Source organism: Typopeltis vanoorti, chromosome 10 (assembly GCF_054136105.1).
Source record: "Typopeltis vanoorti isolate ZY-2024b chromosome 10, IOZ_Tvanoo_1.0, whole genome shotgun sequence".
In the NCBI taxonomy this organism is placed as follows: Eukaryota; Metazoa; Arthropoda; class Arachnida; order Uropygi; family Thelyphonidae; genus Typopeltis; species Typopeltis vanoorti.
In genome coordinates this window covers 81503377-81522500 of record NC_143558.1, presented here as the reverse complement: position 1 = coordinate 81522500, position 19124 = coordinate 81503377, and the positions used below count along the sequence as shown (strand labels likewise).

General features: G+C 35.2%; 1 protein-coding gene across 2 annotated transcripts in view; it reads left to right on the top strand.

Moving 5' to 3' along the window:
* Nucleotides 1-19124, top strand: part of LOC150102540 (protein MEMO1-like) — a 128178-nt gene that overhangs the window by 15409 nt on the left and 93645 nt on the right. For both annotated transcript variants that reach the window (XM_090398915.1, XM_090398916.1), the window contains exon 2: nt 11880-11964. In XM_090398915.1, coding sequence (XP_090255041.1) covers nt 11880-11964 — 85 coding nt within the window. The remainder of the gene's footprint in view (nt 1-11879; nt 11965-19124) is intronic.

Genomic DNA, 19124 nt, shown 5'->3' with positions numbered 1-19124 from the left:
TTCACAAGCTTTTTAATGATCATAGTCCACTGCTTCATAAGTCTCTCAGCAACACATTCATTTTCCAGTTATATTCACTAGCATTGATGACCACAGTACGTTTATCCTTATCTGCTTTAGTTTACTAAGCTACTGTAATTTTTTGTAATTTGTTATTTATATTTTTGTTGAGCTGTGCCAATTGTAATATTTAGTTTTTTATTACATTACTTTTTTTCTCTCAATGTGTTTCTCCTCTTACTTAGTTATTTTCATGGTTGCTTGAGCTTGTACAAAATTCCTATATGCTCTAAACTCCCGTATAATACAATTATTTAACTTTAGTTCTATAGTAATCTACTTAGCTTACCACCCCCCCTTCAAGGCTGTAAAGTATAGTCTCACACGTGCTAGTATCGTAGACTGAGGAAAAGCCTCTGACTGGGACCAAATCCTTAATCTACGTTGCTATAATTCAAATGTATTAATTCTTAAAAATTTATTTTTGTTAACGACTGCACCATTAAGGATTGTGTTAAAGAATTTTCTATCCTTCTTTTACATACAAAAGAATATTTTAGCTACGCATGTGGAATAACTCTTAAATCAATTGCTTCTCAAGCAACTCTGAATTTTTCAGTTGGCTGTTTCTTTACTTAAGTCACACAGGTTTGATTCATTTTTATGAGACAGTGCATTGGCTAACAAAGATCAGGCAAGCTATTAAGAAAACCAAACATGTTTATTCTAACTAAGACAATTATGTACAAAAGTAAATAGGTCACGTGTCTACTTCTCCACACATTCATTAGAACAATTCACTTAAAGCGTTAGAAAAGAAATTATTTACACTCAGCATATTAGACACATGGATGGATTTTAGCACATAATCTTACTCTCGTTACTATTAACATAAGGCAAAATTACACTATACACGTTCCAAACATTAAGTAACACAAGCATTATTCAAGTCTACAGTATTCTATTATACACATTCAAACTGATGTTCAGCTTTCTGACCTCTTCAAATACATTATATCATTAGTTAAATAGAATTAACATCTATCGACTGTACACACAATCTAAGCTATTAACATAAAGCAATGTACTTACAAGGTCTATATCATGTATAGTCCTGAATCCAAAAGGGTTAAGGGTGAATTCCGCTGGCTCCTTTATTTTTCTTGCGCAACAGCTGTGATCGGGCAATATCTGGCACTTGTCTTTCAAATTCCTTCCTTGTAACTTTAATGCATTTTTTCATCGTTGTTAAGAACATCGTCGGCTACTACAAATCAGCGCACACGTGGATCGGTACATTCTTCGAAGAATTTTACTGAAGGATATCTCGTAATACTGCCAGTGAACTCCCCATGATCTCCAGAAACTACTGCTTGCGGTATTGCGACTCTTCCCGTCCTCAAAACTTGCCACCGGAAAAAAAAAAATAAGAGAGACCCCGAGCCTCAATCTCCACCTTTTTTTTTTTCATATCCAAAAAATTTCCCAGATTTACTGGTAGTGCCCTTATCACCCACGCTTACACTAGTTTTTGGCGGCAAAACTCATAATCCAGTGACCTTTGATACTATTGTTGACCTTCAGTTTACTAGCCAAATACTGTCTGGGCTTTTTAGTTACAATTGCTTGTGGTTCTACATTCAGTTATTTTAACATTATATTACAAAATTTAATACATTAAACAGGTTGCATGCATTTCTAATTATATGCATTTTAATGGCCCATGTAAAATCGATATAAGAACTTGAAGATCTTATATCGAAGGCTTGAAGATATAAGATCATGGACAGAATCACATGGCTATGCAGAAACAAAAAGGAAAGCCACCTACAGAGAGAACTGGAAGGACATGTAAAATATTTCTATTTTTCACCACAAGAGATTTTACAAAGGCCTACCCTCTCTCAAAAAATTTTTTCTTATCCTAGTGTCTGCACATTTTCTGGAGAAGACATGACTTATTTCAGCTTTTTAGTTTTTCTTTGACCTCAAGTTGTATCGCATTTGAACATATTCTCTATTTTCATCATTTAACTTATTTCTTCTCTCGCTTGTTATTTCAAGGAAATCCCAAATTCTGATATCCTGGAAGTCATGATCTGCGAACCTATGGTATTTCACAGTTACTTCCTCTAGGGATATGTTATTCCCTTCATCCAGGTTGTTGGCGCATCCTCTTTCATAATTCTTTCTCAGGTGTACAGGACTTCTCACTCCATCATTATTTTGTCTGGAGTCTCTTACACTGATTCCTAGAGCAGTCTGCATTTTTTTTTTTTTTGTATAATCTCCATTAGCTCCAGATTTATTTTGGAGGGGATGCCCCCCCCCCCAGCACCTTTTCCAAGGAGTCTCCCAGGTATACTAATCTGTAATTTCTACTTTTATACAGTTTTATTCTATCAGAGTGCACCGTAATTATCTTTTTTGGATCCTTCTTATCCCGAATCTTAAAGTTTACCGGGGAAAGTTTTTTCAGAATCTCATATGGGCCAGAACCACTTCTTCCCAACGTCCCCCCCTCTTTTTTTTTTTGTTGTCTTTTGTTCGAGAAGGACTAAATTCCCTGGTCTTAGGTATTTGTATTTTCTTAGTTTATTTATACGCTCTCGTCCTTTGAGAGCTGTTCCTACTGGATTCTGCAATTATCTCATGAACCACTTTGTTTCCCTTGATTAAGTTATTTAAATACTCATCAATGTCTGTGAATCCAGTGTTGATGTGAGAGATCCTAAACTCACTAGGGAACATTGGCACAAACTCATATAGGACGACAGCAGGTGCCTCTCTGATTGCAGAGTGAATTACCGTTCTGCAAGCGAATAGGGTGTATGTGATAAGTATGCATCCCAATTTGATATCTGGCTGTCTGCTAATTTGGGGAGAGTATGTTTTAGTGTCCTATTTAGTCTTTCACACATCCCGTTTCCCTGGAGGTGATAGGGTGTGGTGAACAATTTTTTTATCTTGAGCAGCTTGCATAGCTGCAATATAATCTCAGCTGTAAAATTTGCACCTTGATCCAACAAAAGTGTCTTGGGTGTCCCATATCTGTATATCACCAGCTTAAAAAATTTGTTGGCTACTGTTCTTGCAGTCTGATTCTTCATTGCCATTGCCTCAGGAAATCTAGAAAACATGTCTATAATTACAAGTATGTACTTGCTTCCTCTCAAGGTAGTAAGTAGGGGCCCCAACAATGTCAATAGCCACTTCTTGAAAATGACGGATTGGGACGGAGAAGGGCTGTAACGGTGCCTTCCCCCAAAGTTAGATTTCTTTTGGCACAAGTGACAGGAGGACACATAAGAGGCAACGTCGCCTCTCATACCTTTCCATAGATACCTGTCACTTATTTGTTGCCATGTTCCACTAAATCCTTGATGTCCTGCCAGGTCTGAGTCATGGAAGGTGTAAAGTACCCATGGTATCATGACTGCAGGGACCAGGATTTTGTATTTCCACCTGTCTAGATGTCCTGTCTGGACAACAGTAATCTGTCTCTATCAATTAGAAGAAACACACGTATAAACCACAGTGAAAATTATTTAATTGTAAATAAAATAATTTTACAATTAAATAATCTTCACTGTGGTTTATACGTGTGTTTCTTCTAATTATAAACGCACCACAGGTTTCGTTATTTAAAAAAAAAAAAAAAAAAAAATGTCTCTATCAATGTGTAATGTTTTGAGGAATAAATACTCTTCAGAAAGGGTTTCACCTCTTTATTCTATCATGCACATCCTTCCACACAGGGTCCACTTTCTGAGCCTTATTAATAAGAGTTTTTTTCCCAGTTCTGAAAATGAGGAGGATTATTCCTATTTCTCTATATCTCTATATTATATAGGCTTCTGTGCGAATAGGATGAAGAGAAACAAAGTATTTCACAAAACTAGTCAAAATAAAAACAGTTTCTATTTGACATCTTTTTTTATGGTTTTATACTGGAAAAATAGTTCTAAATCAAAATTTAGGAGGTAATTACTATTATTAGCTTTGCGCCTTCCTTTAAATATTTCCCTGAACCCCCCCCCCCCCCCCCACTTTGTTACTCTCTCTCTCTTTAATGGCTCAAAAAAAAAAAAAAATTCTTTTTTCTTCTAAAACTTCTGGTGGGATTATATATGTCTGATTTTCTATTTTGATATTTGCCCATGTCACTGTTTGAAATGGCCTACCATTCAAGAGGATCTTTGTGTTTTGTAGCTACTCATTCCTTTCCTTGACTGCCATTGTCTGTAATATTTTACAGTTAGCAATTCTTATTATTCAGGGCCTTCGTGGAGCCATCAGAAACCAGACTCATCTTTTGGAGGGTTCCTCTTGGATGATACAAAGTCTGTCATAATACTGCTTATACTCATTCACCATTTGCATTCTCACTACCCTCTCAGGCGATTCATTTCAGAGTTCCTGCACATACAACTCGCAACTTTCTGTTGTATCTCCTGGGGATAGTTATTTGTATATGTCTATGGTAAAACAAATTGAAGGAACTAGGGATAATTCCTTTTCCCATTTGAAAAATCTCCTCCCTATCCAGAAAATATTTCAGCAACTATCAAAGAATCACATCATCCCTTTATCTTCTAACCATCAAACTGTCAAGATTACATGCTCTTAACCTATTTGCACCATTTTTGTTATCTCTCTTCAAAAGTTACTTCATTCCTTAAAATCTTGGTGACAAGTCAGAGCACAATAATTCAGATATAGTGTGATCTGTTTGATGCAGTTTGAGCATTGCAGAAGTTCAGATTTCTACCATAACCCATAAGATCTTTTCTTGCACTTCCTCCAGTATATATTCATCCACTGAGAGAATGGCTTCTTATTTGTTGATCCCAAATTTCAAAATATTACAGTTCTTTTAAACTGTTTTTCTTCACCCACCCTTCCAGCCTTATTCACATCCTCTTGAAAAGCTACAACATTCTCATTATTACTTAAACCTTTCCAAGCTTCTCATCTGCAAATAATTAAATATTTCCCTGCATCCAATAACAGTATCACTGATACAAAGGTTGAGTATGGGTCTCAGTACTGAGCCCTATGGATCTCCACTTGTAACCTTTCATCTTCCTGATCCTGTTTCCCCATGTACAATTCCTTGATATCTGTCTGAGAGCTGATTTCCAGTCCAGTCCACTAACTGGTATCTATATGTTGCTAAACTTCAAGTTATCACCCTGCCTTTGCAAAATCAAGGAAAATGCCAGTATATGCTTTTTGTTTGTCATCCATCCACTCTTGTTACATAATTATTAGAGGAACTGAATTACCAAAAAACAAGAGCATCCTGCATCCCTTAACAAATCCATGCTCTCTCTCTTTGTGTGTGTGTGTGCGTGTGTGTGTGTGAGAGAGAGAGATCTATTTTTATGTGTATCTTTTTTATGGTGCATATTTCATGCAAATTCGGGGTTTCCCCATTGTACATAATGAACAGCATGTTGCAGCACATTCTGGTGTAACGTGTAAACAGTGAGTGTTCGTTAAGTTTAATTTTGCACGTGAGTAAGTGTTTGTCTTTTCTTTATCGTAAGTCTAAATTTTGCAAATTTTTATTTTAAAGATTTAATTTGGCCCAATGGAGAAAAGAAAGCACCAAAGGAAAGCAATTTCTTTGGAAATGAAAATTGCAATTTTTAGATCGCTTAGCAAAAGAACATTATCATCGTACTCAAGAGATGCTTTATTAGAAAAAACAGAAAGAGCGCTCATAATTTGGATTCAAGAATTAACTCAAAGAAGAATTCCTATAAGTGGTTTTTTAATTAAACAAAAAGCTCTTCGGTTTTATGAACAGATGAAGCAATTGGAGCCATCTACTTCTGCTTCCCAGGCTGATAAAGAATTTTCAGCTAGCAAAGGATGGCTAACTGGGTTTTTAAAAAGGAATGCACTTCATAACGTGAAGATTACAGGCAAGGTTGCAGCAGCAGATGAAGAAGCAGCCAAAATTTTTCAAAAGAAGTTAGCCAAAATTACTGAAGATGGTGGATATTGTCCTGATCAAGTGTTTAATGCCGATGAAACAGGATTGTTTTGGAAGAAAATGCCTAATCGAACTTGCATCGCAAAGTCTGAGAAAAAAGTAAGTGGGTTTAAAGCAAGCAAAGATTGAGTAACGTTGTTACTTTGTAGCAATGCATCAGGGGATCGTTGTTGACAATGCACCAAGTCATCGACATTTAGAACATTCAAATGTTCAGGTAGTGTTTTTTCCCACCCAATACAGCAAGCATTATTCAGCCATTAGATCAAGGCATAATTGCCACTTTTTAAAAATATTACGTTAAGCACACTTTTCAATTTATATTGGATAAACTAGAAAATGAATCATTAACAATAACTGATGTTTGGGAAAAAAATTTCTATTTTGGTCTGTTTAAATCATGTTGCATCTGGTATTGCTGAAATAAGACCACAAACTTTAAATGCCTGATGGAAAGAGGCTTGGCCTGGATGTGTTGCAAAGTGAAACCATTCAAACATCTACATTATCAGCTGAAATCATATGTACTTTGGCACATGAAATTGGTGGAGAAGGGTTTTTGATACATTTAACCAGAATGATGTAGATGAATTGCTTGTGGATAATGCCTTAAGTGACGATGATATTATTGGTTATCGATTAACTTTAAATATCGTCAAAGATCCAGAAAATGATAGTGAAGCAGAAGAAAACCTACCTCCCTCACTGCAAATATAATTTGAGAAGGTCTTGAACCGTGCAATAAATTGGAAAATCATTTTCTTGTTAATGACACAAATTCTGAACAAGCCTTTAAATTCCAACGTGCTGAAGAACTGTATGTCTGGATATCACAAGCTGTATAAAAATTAGTAAAATCATCATTGTCAAGTTTAATCACTGATTACATTGTCAGAAGAAAAATATCAGCATAGAACAAGGGTAAAGCTAATTCTGTTTGTGAAGAACCATTGCTTTTGCCATACAGATCCTATGCGCTGACTGTCTCTCCTGGTGATGAAAGTGATTTTGTACCAGTTTGCAAACGTTGCAAATATTGTCTAATAGCAACAATAATTCTGATGAAAAAATGTAAAAAAAATTGTTACTTTTCAATAAAATTAAATGATTAAAGCTTTGAAACAAACTTAGGCATTCTTATTTTCCTGGATTTTTATAAACTTTTTTTTAAATGCGATTTTAGGTTTATTTAATTCATTGCTTTGGTTTTATGCGGTTTTAGAAAATTACGGAACGTAACCCTAATTTTTCAATGCAAGTTTTTTTTTTTTTTTGTGTGTGTGATTTTTTATATGTGGTTTTCTGTGGAATGTATCTACCGCATAAAAAGAGACCCGACTGTGTGTGTGTGTAAAATCTCATTTGCCCAGTTTTGTAGTTTTTCCAAAATCTTAACGGAAGAAATACAAACCGACTTTTCCATTTTTCCATTTGCTAGATGAAGATGGTCAAAACATTTGACCATCTTCATCTAGCAAAATCACTCATCCACTGTGGTTATATACTGGAAGAACTTTTTGGAATTTTTCTTGGATTACAGTGCTAGTGTCTTCTTATATTCCGATTTTTCTTTCCCACCAAGCTTCTAGTCACTTTCTTAGCGTGAGCCTTACATTCCTCATGCATCTGCTCTCTACCTCTCTCTCTCTGTCTAATTAATAGGCTACAAACACAATACCAGGACCAATATTAGAGTCAACTCGTAATCAAACTTTCATAAACGTAATGTTATTGAGTCTTTTCTCTCAATGCAAGAGAATGTGCCTCTGCTTTACACAATAGAACAGTCCTTGATGAGGTACAGAAATATTATATAGACATAATACTTCTGCAAGAAACAAATATCAACTCCTCATTTACCTAGAAAATGGGCAGAGTGGCTTTATGACCTACATCACTGCAACCCAGCAACACCATGGAGCAGGGGTTAGGTTAGGTGTACATCATCGATCTCCCTACAAACTGAAAGTGAATGCTGATATATCGGGATACACCTCTCATAAAATCACCCAACCATAATACCCTGCATGTGTTCAATATCTACATACCACAGTAGGATGCTCTGGCATCACAAATCTTGGACTTCATTCAAAACCCATCTTTCCAATATTGACCAAGAACATATCATAATAGCCACAGACTTTAACTGCACTCTTGACCAAGAAAAAAAGACAGACTTTAATGTGCTCAATACCATAGCTCATTACTAAACAGACTTCAAACATTGGTAAACGATAATGAACTCATTGATGTCTGTCAGCATCATCATCCAGATATGAGGTCCTACACGTTGGAGATCAGCTATCACAGCAACTAATAGACCTCTCTATCAAGCACGATTGGACAGTTACTAGGTTTCCAAACACACCGTTCCTCTAATTAGAAACATCTCACACATTCCTTTCTACATCTCAGATAATTGCTTCATCAAGCTGCAACTGTCATTATCTTTGAAAGCATCCAAATCAAAAGTGCCTGTTGGATTTTCAACAATACCCTCCTGAAAGATTCAGATTATATAATAAACATTCAGACTTTAATAACTAACCTCACTCACTCGACAGGGAATACAGAATCAATGAAAACATGGTGGCCCCACCTAAAATCACAAATAAAATCCTTTACGCAGATCTACAGTCACAGGAAAAATCAACAGAGGAACATTAGCATCTGACAATTTGAAGAACAGCTCCAGTATCTCCAGAAGAGTCCTAAATATCATTCAGCCCTCCAAGCCATGCAAAGACACTTAGAATTATCTGCAAAGGGTGTGCCCTACTTAGATCACAACATATACCTATAAATCTTTCAGATGCACTCACAAAATCTTTTTTTCTCTTTGGAAAAAAAATACCAGGCAGCAAACTGCATCTCTGCTATTAGACTACAAGATGGCTGCATTACAGAAGATCCAAATAAAATCACTTCTGAAATCCTACAATACTACAAGAATGCATACAGCTCTACAGGAATATCCCTTCACGAAAAAAACAATAAAGAATCTCTGCAACAGATCGGAACCACTTAGAAAACTCAGTCACTCTAGATGAACTGAAGACTTCACTCTAGATGAACTGAAGACTGCATGCACATTCTTGCCAAAGAACAAACCTCCTCTTGATAGTCTCACAACAGAGTTTACCAAGTCTTCTGGAATCAACTCGGACCATTTCTTCTTAAAAGACTGCAAGAAGCCTACTTCAAGGGGCTCCTACAATCCGTCACAACCTCAGTAGCATGATTAATACCAATGAAAGGAAACCACAGACATCTGAAACTGGCATCCATTCTCACTAATTAATACAGACTGCAAAATCATTTCCAAAGTTATTGCAAACCGGCTTTAGTCGGTTTGCAATAACTTTCTTTTTGCTCTGTTTCAACTCTGCATTATCATATCTAGGCAATTACCTATTTTCTTTCACATTTTTCTGTTGAAGAATCTCTAACATCAGTCAGACATTTTTGCTACCTGATTCACATGCTCTCTCTCAACTCACTTTTACCAACCATCATTGTCATCTTGCCTCACTTTGTCATAATCACATTCTCTTGATTGTTTCTCTGGGCAAGCACTCCTGACATTCTACTCTGTACACAGAGTAGAATGTTAGAAACCTGTTGGCACTCTAACAGTTTCTAATCATTGAATCACTACAAATAACTGAATCCTCAAATATCACACTCCTCATCACTGCTTCATTTCTCTCATGGCCTCTTCCTCATCCTCTCTTCCCCACCAGTTTTCCCACTATCCTGCCTTTCTCTCAGCTGTGGTTTTTGCTCTAGTACTCTCTCATCTTTTCTTGATTTTTCCATTCTCTTTGCTTTGTTTAATTCTAATGACTTTCTCTCACTTTCCCTTTTATTTCGTCAGTTCAAATTAAACGTCAGATTAAACTCCTCAAGTCTTTAATCTCCTTTCACCCTCCTCAGTTTTCTTCATGCCTTCCACTTCCTTTCTCGTTACCTATCTCTCGCTCTCTTCAAGCATCCTATCTTCACTACATACTTGCCTACACAGTTGAGGTCATTCATAGCTGTCATATCTTCCTTGGCAGCATTTAGTAGTATCTTACCTGTTTTTCTTCAACTCCGTAACACCAGTTATTGTATTTTTGTAATTCCTCTGTTGAATCTATCCTTTCTGTTGACTGGTGTTATGTTGATGGTGCCTATTTTCTTTTCTGTTGAGTTTGAAATTTATGAAACATGCCCTCAAACAAGCATAATGGTACTTTTTTTTCATATAAGTTATACTTTTTTTAAAAAGATAATTATCTGTGCCATTTATCTGAAACCATTTGCATGATATTAAAGTACAAAAGCCTGTTTGCCCATATATTTTTGTTGTTGTAATCGATAATTTTTATAACCTCAGGTAAATTCTTGATAAGGGTAACTGAATATGAATCCTACATAAAAATCTAATCATTTTTGGCATGTTAAAAAAAATTGGTTGCTAGTGAATTGAATAAGTTATGCTTTAAATAATCCTCTTCCTGCTTAATTTAAACTGCTGTAGAATATGAAAGGTACTTTGTCTGTTTTATTATGTTTTTTTCAAATTCTGAATGTGAAATCAATGTAAATATGCATGCTAATGAAAATTGTATGAGTAGGTGCATTTTTCAAATTTGTCATTTTTCTTTGCAAATAAAATTTTGCCTATTCAATGTTTATGAAAGAAAATAATATAACATTAAAATTTATATTTGATTATTACAAAGTTTAACCAAGAAATCATGGCTTCAGATGCACATATTTTGAGTTTCTTCACTTTCATGCATTACTCCTTTGGTCTCTGTTGGAATGCCTAGTTTTATGATTTTCATTTTTTTTTTTTTAAATGTTAATCTGTTTTTTATTTATTTTTATTTTTATTATTATTATTATTTTTTTTACGTTCAAGACCAGTGAAAAAGTATGACTAAATCTGAACTATGATCATCACATTATATTCCCATTGGATTTTGATATATTTTTTTTTCTCTCTGTTGCTCTGCTTCTTTTTGATACCTTCATTATCTTTCTCTTCAGAAACTTGAATTTCTGTAGCTGAGTCTATAATGATGATGATGATCTTTAGTTGGAAAGATCCAGGTTTGAATCCTGTCTGGGATGCTTTTCAACTGAGGATGAAATAATTTGTCTCATATACAGAAGTGGCAAGGATTTTTCTCTCAGAACTTGGATTTTGCATCCTATTAAATAGGCAAACACTTGCCAGAAGAACATACATTTAACAGATATAAAACTTTGGATTTGTAGTCTCAGCTACTGTCTTATTTCCCAGTAGCCCAACCCAACTCTGAAAGTTATTTCACAATTTCCTCGAATATCATCATGTTTCATGAGATAAGTAGAAGAAAACAAATTTACTTGTGGATTACTTTGTGGTAGTAAATTTGATACCATGGAGAGTTGAAATATAACAGTTTTAGAATGATAATCACATATAGCTGATGAGCACATATGATTTATTAGCAAAGTTTCAAATTCTTTCTTTTAGCATGACTGATGTGTGTCATTCATTATAACACTTTCATGGAATCGGCTACCATTTGGAGTAAACTTTAAAATAATTAAAGTTATCTTATGCAGTAGTTGATTCACATTTGTTTATAATGAATGAGTGTACAAAGATATCAACTAGGATAGTGCTAGAGAATGGCTGTTAATTCTTCCACTCCTATTTCTGTATCAGTGGTAGCAGATTTTTTGCCTGCATATCTGCTAAAGGATTAAGTGAAATACTGATGGTATTTCATTTAATCTGAATCACTTTATTTGCATTACTTACATATTGCTTTTATATCTTACTATGATTGTTAATTTTTTCAAGATTTTTTAAAATTTTCAACTTTATTTACAGTACGAGAATTAGGACATCAAATTGAAAACTGGTTATCAGCAGCTGGTTCTGTGTTTCATGGTCCTGCACGAGCAATCATAGCTCCGTAGGTAGTAATTTTTTTTTTTTTTTTTTTTTTTTTTCCATTACTGAAAGTATTAACCATTAAATGTTTTACAAGGTTTTTAGTTTTCAATTATTGGGGTCAATAATTGTTTTAGAAAAACACAAATTATTTTTTTGAAAAACAGTGAAGTTTAATCAGCAATACATCTATATCCGTGATGACAGCCTTCCAACCCATGACCAGTTTTCAATTTCCAGTTTGAATAATTGGGTGGCATTGACACAAAGATTAAGTTGATGCCATCTCTCTTTCATTTTCAAATGCATTTCCATTCAGATGATGTTGAAGCATGCGTCTACCATATCTATAGCACATGGTGGATGTGAGAGGACTTGCTATCCTATTTTCTTGATTTTTGTTATGTGGGCCATATAGGATTATAGAGATGAGTGGGATGAACACCTTTTCTTTTGATGACTGATATTTCTGATGAAATAGTGAATTCTCTTTTACTTCAATATTTCTGATGAAATAGTGAAATAAAAGTGAATTTTCATATCTCACAAAGTATACAGCTTGTTCTGTGGATGGAATAAGATTTTGGGGTGAGAACTGTAGAAAACATGACTTGTGTGTGCATATGTTAAATTTGATGATCATGTACAAAAATTTTTTCATTCCTGTTCTAGAATTTCTAAAGTTCTAAAGTAGGTTCATATATTGAATTTGTGATGAAACTAGAACCAATACTGTTATAGTGGAGATTTGATTTGGACATTTTGTAGATAATGAAATGCTTTCTTTAAGAGAAATCATGGGAAAGTTGTTTGATATCTTGCATGAGTTCTGGGGTATATTCAGATTATAATGAAAGACATTTACTTTTATCTTCACTTGTTATGCGTGCGTGTGTTGCAAAGAATAAGACTTGGCAATCATTTTCAAAGCTATGGTCTATTTTAATATGCTGCCTCTTTTCATTCAGTTAGAAGCCAAATGTTTTTTTTTTTTTTTTTTTCTGAATTTGTACCAACTTTTATTAAAGAAACCAGTCATCACTGACAGTTTATATATTTCTTGGAAAGTGCTGAGTGTCAAATGTGTCTTATTAAATTACAAAGAGTCTAGGGATTGGGAGGTGATAGTGAACAAGTCGTTGAAATTAAGAGTATATATTGCAAAAGCTAGTCGAACAGCGAAAGGATCATTTAGTTGTTTAAAAAAAAAAAAAAAAGCAAAAATTAATAAAAAAAAAATACAAGTAGAGACAAAGTTATTATATCCTGTATATATCTGTATTATCTGTGTGTATATATATATGTTTTGATATGGCAGCTTCTAGACTACTGTGTATTTAGTGTTTCCATGTTTCTTGAGAGGATCCAGAAGCTTATAATGAAGATAATTTGTGGGAGGCTTCCAAAAAAAAAAAAAAATATATATATATATATATTTGAATATATATATATATATATATATATTTGAATATTTTTGCAGGTTAAAATTTGATTGATGGGAGGAAAAGTTGAGATGTGATAGCAGCCTCTGAAATTTTTCAGTACATGATAATATGGTAGACAACGAGTCACTGCAGGAAGTTGTGTAAGAGTATGTTTGACAGTGACATGAGGACAAGATTTTTTTTGCTCGGAAAGTGGCGAATTTTTCATAATTGTTGGCATGCATTGTCATGAATGAGTTTCAGGAGCAGTTATAAGCATTATGTGAACCATCATTATATGATGGTTATTGTGGACTTCCTCAGTGCATCTTCGGGTTCCATGAAGATGTCCATGTAATAATAAAAATGCAAAACTGTTGGTTGCCTGGAACAATGGTAAGCAATTAAATTATCCTATTTACACAAATGATGTGTTCCACTATGGTTATAGTATACATATTTCAAAATGGGCAAAATAATTTTATGATGAGGGTATTATCCCTCTTAAGTATTTGGTATGTCAAAGGCTTGAAATGGTGTGGACCGTGCAGCTGTGGTTGCCTGGGTTTCTTAGGAATGGGTAGAGGGACAAAATGGATCCAGAGGTAAGTGTCCAAAATGGTTATGGGTCTGTAGAATATAAGGATCAGTAGAAAAGTGTGGTTCGGAAATTTGATTGAAAAGAGTGGATATGATTAAAAACATAAGGATTTTCCATAGCAGATGTAGATATTTTCGATATATGAGGAATAAAACAAGGTATTGTCATTGAAAGTTGTGTAAGAGTGCAGTCAGAAATGATCTGAGGAATAGATTTTTGCATGAAAAGTGATCGGTGAGTGGAATGGATTTGCCAGAGGTAGATTTAAGTGTTTTGTCAGTCAGCAAGTTTAAGAAGAGTTGTGTTATAGGTATGATGTGAATGATAGTTCATGTGTGTCTCTCGTGATGAATTTTTGGAATCCCATAGAGATAGATATATTATAACAATAAAATATACCAAACCTTTGGTTTGCTAGATTCCAAAGCTGGAATGTGAATGTTAGGAAACTTTCCAGCTTTGTACATTTATTAGGGTTATCAATTTAAAAAATGACAAACTAGGTTGTAGATGAATTTCGTTATCTGGTACAACTTCCCCACTCTGTGGCATAAAATCCCATTTAACGGATGGGATCAATATGAAAAATTAGAGTGAACAAAGTTTGAAAGAGCATGGATTCAGGTTATTCACAGAAATTACATTTAACTTTTTTGATGACCAAATACCATATTTTTTCAGCATATTATATAAAAGGTTTTCTGTTTGTGCAGTCTAGTTATTGATTTGTGCTCAATATATACATATATTTGTCAGGTTAAATTTTCATCACATTAAGAAAATGGGCAGTTATATCTTAAAAAGTGGTAAACTGTTTGTGATTTGGAACTGCAAATTGAAATTGACTGGAATGATTGGTGCAGTCCCATTCATCTATGTTACAAGAATAAATCTAAGTTATCCTTTAGAAATTCTCAGATAACCTTCAAAATATGTTCATCATCACTTCCTGATATCCCCTCCATGTGTGGCACCTGTTTGTGGTGGAGGGGACCTCCCAGTTTCATTCCCTTTTCATTCTCCCTCTTTTTCTTTGCTTTTCTTCCTGTATTCTTTGCTCTACTTCTCCTGTTTCTTTTTAACTATACTTTTTTCCAGACCACCATCACTGGGATCCAACGCCCTGCTGCTGTGTTTGCCGTGTGGTGCGACCCATGGACATCCAGAAAGGGAGATCGTGGTAGTCTTGCACTACTTTCGCTCCTGCTTCAGTAAGACGGGCGGTCCTGGATGGCCCAGCCAGGATCAATCGGCTAGTGGGCTTGCCTGCAAGGCTCAACGCTGTTGCAGTAAGTCTCTCACCCTATGGTCCGGGGTCAGGATCCTAGACTTGCTATAGTGCCGGTATAGTGTCCAGGGTAGCCCTGGCATTCCACTCCAGAGTGCAGTCATTGCTTGCCAGGAAGTGGGCGTCCATGTGTGGCTCCATGGTGGGGTGGGGAGCTCTGGTGCTGAATCAAAAACTTCTTGAACGTGAATCCTTCATCCTCAAATGTTCAGGGGGCCCTAACAGAGTCCCAACCAAGTACTGATACCGTAGATACAGCATATGGAAACAGAAGTAAGAAACAAAATATATATGATGCCAACATTTTAAATCATGCATGCTACATGTGAAACCAATAGGGAAAATGTCACCCTTCTTTATTCAGAAAGGTTTAGGACTGGCAGGTCCTTCTAAACCTTTCAAAAATGTTATTGCTAATCCCAAAGTCATTTCAGACGCTCGGAGAAAAGATTTTGCCAGAATCTCAGCAACAGCATCATATCTTCCTGAATTTTTAATTCTGAAAGAACAGAAAGAGAAACAAAGGCTAAATTTTTCTACCAATGTTCTTGAGCCACACAATCAGCTGTTTGTTAAGGAGGAACTAAAAAGAGCTCTCCCACTGTCTCACCCTCATGCAGTAGGGCCTGATGACATCCATTATGAAATGATAAAACATCTACCATTATCTTCTATGGATGTCCTTCTCTTACTTTATAATAGAATACTTGCAGAGGAAGAGTTTCTAAATTCTTGGCATAAGTCAGTTGTCATTGCTATCCTAAAACCAGGAAAAGATCCAACACAAGCAAATGATTACCGACCCATTGCTCTGACCAGCTGTCTTTGTAAGATACTAGAGAAAATGGTTAATGCCAGCTTTCTCTGGTATTTAGAAAGCAACAATCTTCTCTCCAATACACAATGTAGGTTCCGTAGACATCGCTCAACTTTAGACCATTTGGTTCATTTAGAAACTTGTATAAAAGATGCATTTCTGAAGCAAGAACACCTTGTTTCATATTAAAAGACCTCTATAACCTAGGTGTCAGAGGACACCTTCCTGTATTTATTAAAAACTTTCTTTCCAGCCAAATTTTCCAAGTCACAGTGGGAAATATGCTATCTCGATCATATCGTCAAGAATAGGGTGTTCCCCAAGCCTATGTCTTAAGTGTGACACTTTTCGCTGTTAAAATTAACTCGATCACCAAACAGTTCCCCCCACTGTAGACAATGCTGTATATGTTGATGGCTTCACAAATTACTGGCACTCCCATAACATGAGGGTAATTGGAAGACAACTTCAGCAAGCAATTGATCATGTTTCTCTGTGGGCTCTTAGTAATGGGTTTAGGTTTTCAACAGAAAAAAGTGTCTGTGTACACTTCTGTTGAAAACGCACTCTTCACCCAGATCCTGAATTAAGAATGGGACGCACTATTATTAATGTAGCTACAGAAACCAAGTTTTTTGGACTGATCTTTGACAGTAAACTTACATTTCTAGCACACATTCGTCAACCAAGAGAAAAGTGCAAGAGAGTATTGAACCTTTTTCACAATCTATCCTCTACTGAGTGGGGTACTGATCAAGCTTCATTGCTCCATTATTGTGCACTTATACATTCAAATGCACTTATACAGATAGCTACTGGTGCCTTTTGCACATCACCCACTCAGAGTCTTTATGTTGAAGCAAATGAACCAGCTCTATCATTTCGACAGAAACAGTTCTCTTAATTAAGCCTTGTGGATTAATTAAGTCTCTGCACTGAGAAGCTGAATGCCACACACTTCAAACTGCCATACGTTCTTCTTTTGGTATGCTTGTTAAATATACTATGCAAGCTTTTGGTATAAATGTTGACAGCATTACCTACACTAAGCATAATAGCATCCCTCCATGGCAGGTTTGCACACCATCCTGCAACCTCTCACTTTGTCAGCTACGTAAATCTCGTACTCCATCATCCGTCTACCTCCAATTGTTTAATGCACCCAGAGCAGCACACTCTGATTTCTTGCCTATCTATACTGATTGTTCAAGAAATAATACACTTTGTTGGCTGTGCTGCTGTGTTTCCTGACATTATTATCTCCAACCGGATCCCACCTGATTGCAGTAATTATACAGCAGAGTTATATGCCATTCAGCTTGCACTTTTTCATATAAAAGAAAACTTGCTACCAAAAGTGTATAATTTATACAGACGCATTGAGCTCTTTACATGCTATCTCCTTTCCTACGTATAATCCACATCTAGTACTTTGAGGTGCTACACCTGTTGCACAAAATGAAAATCCTTAATTTTGATGGTCAGTTGTGCTGGATTCTCAGCCACATTGGAATTAAGGGAAATGAGGCTGCCGACGCAGCTGCTGAATCAGCTCAAACTTTCTCCACGTACTGTTTGACAGTACCATATTCAGACTACAGACAGTTTATACGATCAAAGCTAATTGCTCAATGGCAGTCATCATGGCAGGAAGCATTAACAAACAAATTATATGACATTAAACCTGAAATTAAGCATTGGCATTCTAGTCAAGGAATAAAGAAAAGAGAGGAAGTTATTCTCACTGGGCTCTGCATAGGTCACAGTCATCTTACACATTCTCATTTACTGAGAGCTAATGACCCTCCCATGTGTGAAAAATGCAATACACATCTCACTATTTATCATATATTGGTAGAGTGCCAGCACTTTGCATGAGAGAGGAATTAAAAAATTTTTGTGTACCTGGCCAGACTATATACACTCAGGCAGATGCTGACAGACTCTGGCAGATTGCATGATGTTTTTAATTTTTTACAAAGAATTAATTTATATGAACACATTTGACTCTAATTTTGTTTATATGTAAATACTGTATTGCTTCACTTTTGTACATATATATTACAAAATATATAATGTTTTCTGATGTATATGTGCAGGAGTTGAGTACTAATGTATATATTATTCATTAATTTCATTTCTGATCAATCACATATCTCTGTTACTTTTGTTTGTTGTAATTTTGTTAATATGTAAATACAACACTGCTAAACTTAATTTTTATGCATACGTATTGTATAATAATTCCTCTTTAACTCTATGTATTACTGTATTTCTAGTAATCTTATATGTAGATACTGCATTCTTGGCTTGGTGTTGTACATGAATTTTGTTCATTAACTTGTATTGTTATCTAATTATGTATTGCCTTCAATGCTGCAGTAATTTTGTTTATATGTAGATACTGCATTTCCCAGCTTAACTTTTGTGCATATATATTATTTACTATTTTTTTGATTATGTATTGCCGTAGGACACTTTTTTGTTTATATGTAGATATCAAATTGCCAAATTTTATTTTTATGTATGCATGTTGTATAATAATTCCTTTTTGCCTATTTATGTATGGCTGTAAAAACATCTGTTATTTTTAACTGTATGTAGATACTGCATTCCTTGGTTTGGTGTCTTGTACACGCATGTTGTTTATTTAACTTGTATGGTTGACAATTTTTATACTACTGTAACCTTTGTTGCTGTGCCCTCTGCAGTAACTGTTTCTATGTAGATGCTGCTTTGTAGAACCTAATTTTTGTACAGGCATATTGCTTATAATTTTCTTTAACTGCTTATGTATAGTTGTAACCTTAGTACTGTACAGTATGACCTTTGTGGTTTTTGTGCCAAATAATCAAACCAACTTCCTGATATGTACTGATTCCTGACCATTTTTCTAACATAGATTATACTGTGGTAATACTACATAATTAAATTTATATTTCTTGTAGATAGGCTTAGTCATTGGTAACACATGACTATTATGTACAACGTATACTGGAATATTAAATAAAAGAAACTTTAATAAATACCTCCTATATTTCGACAATGTCGC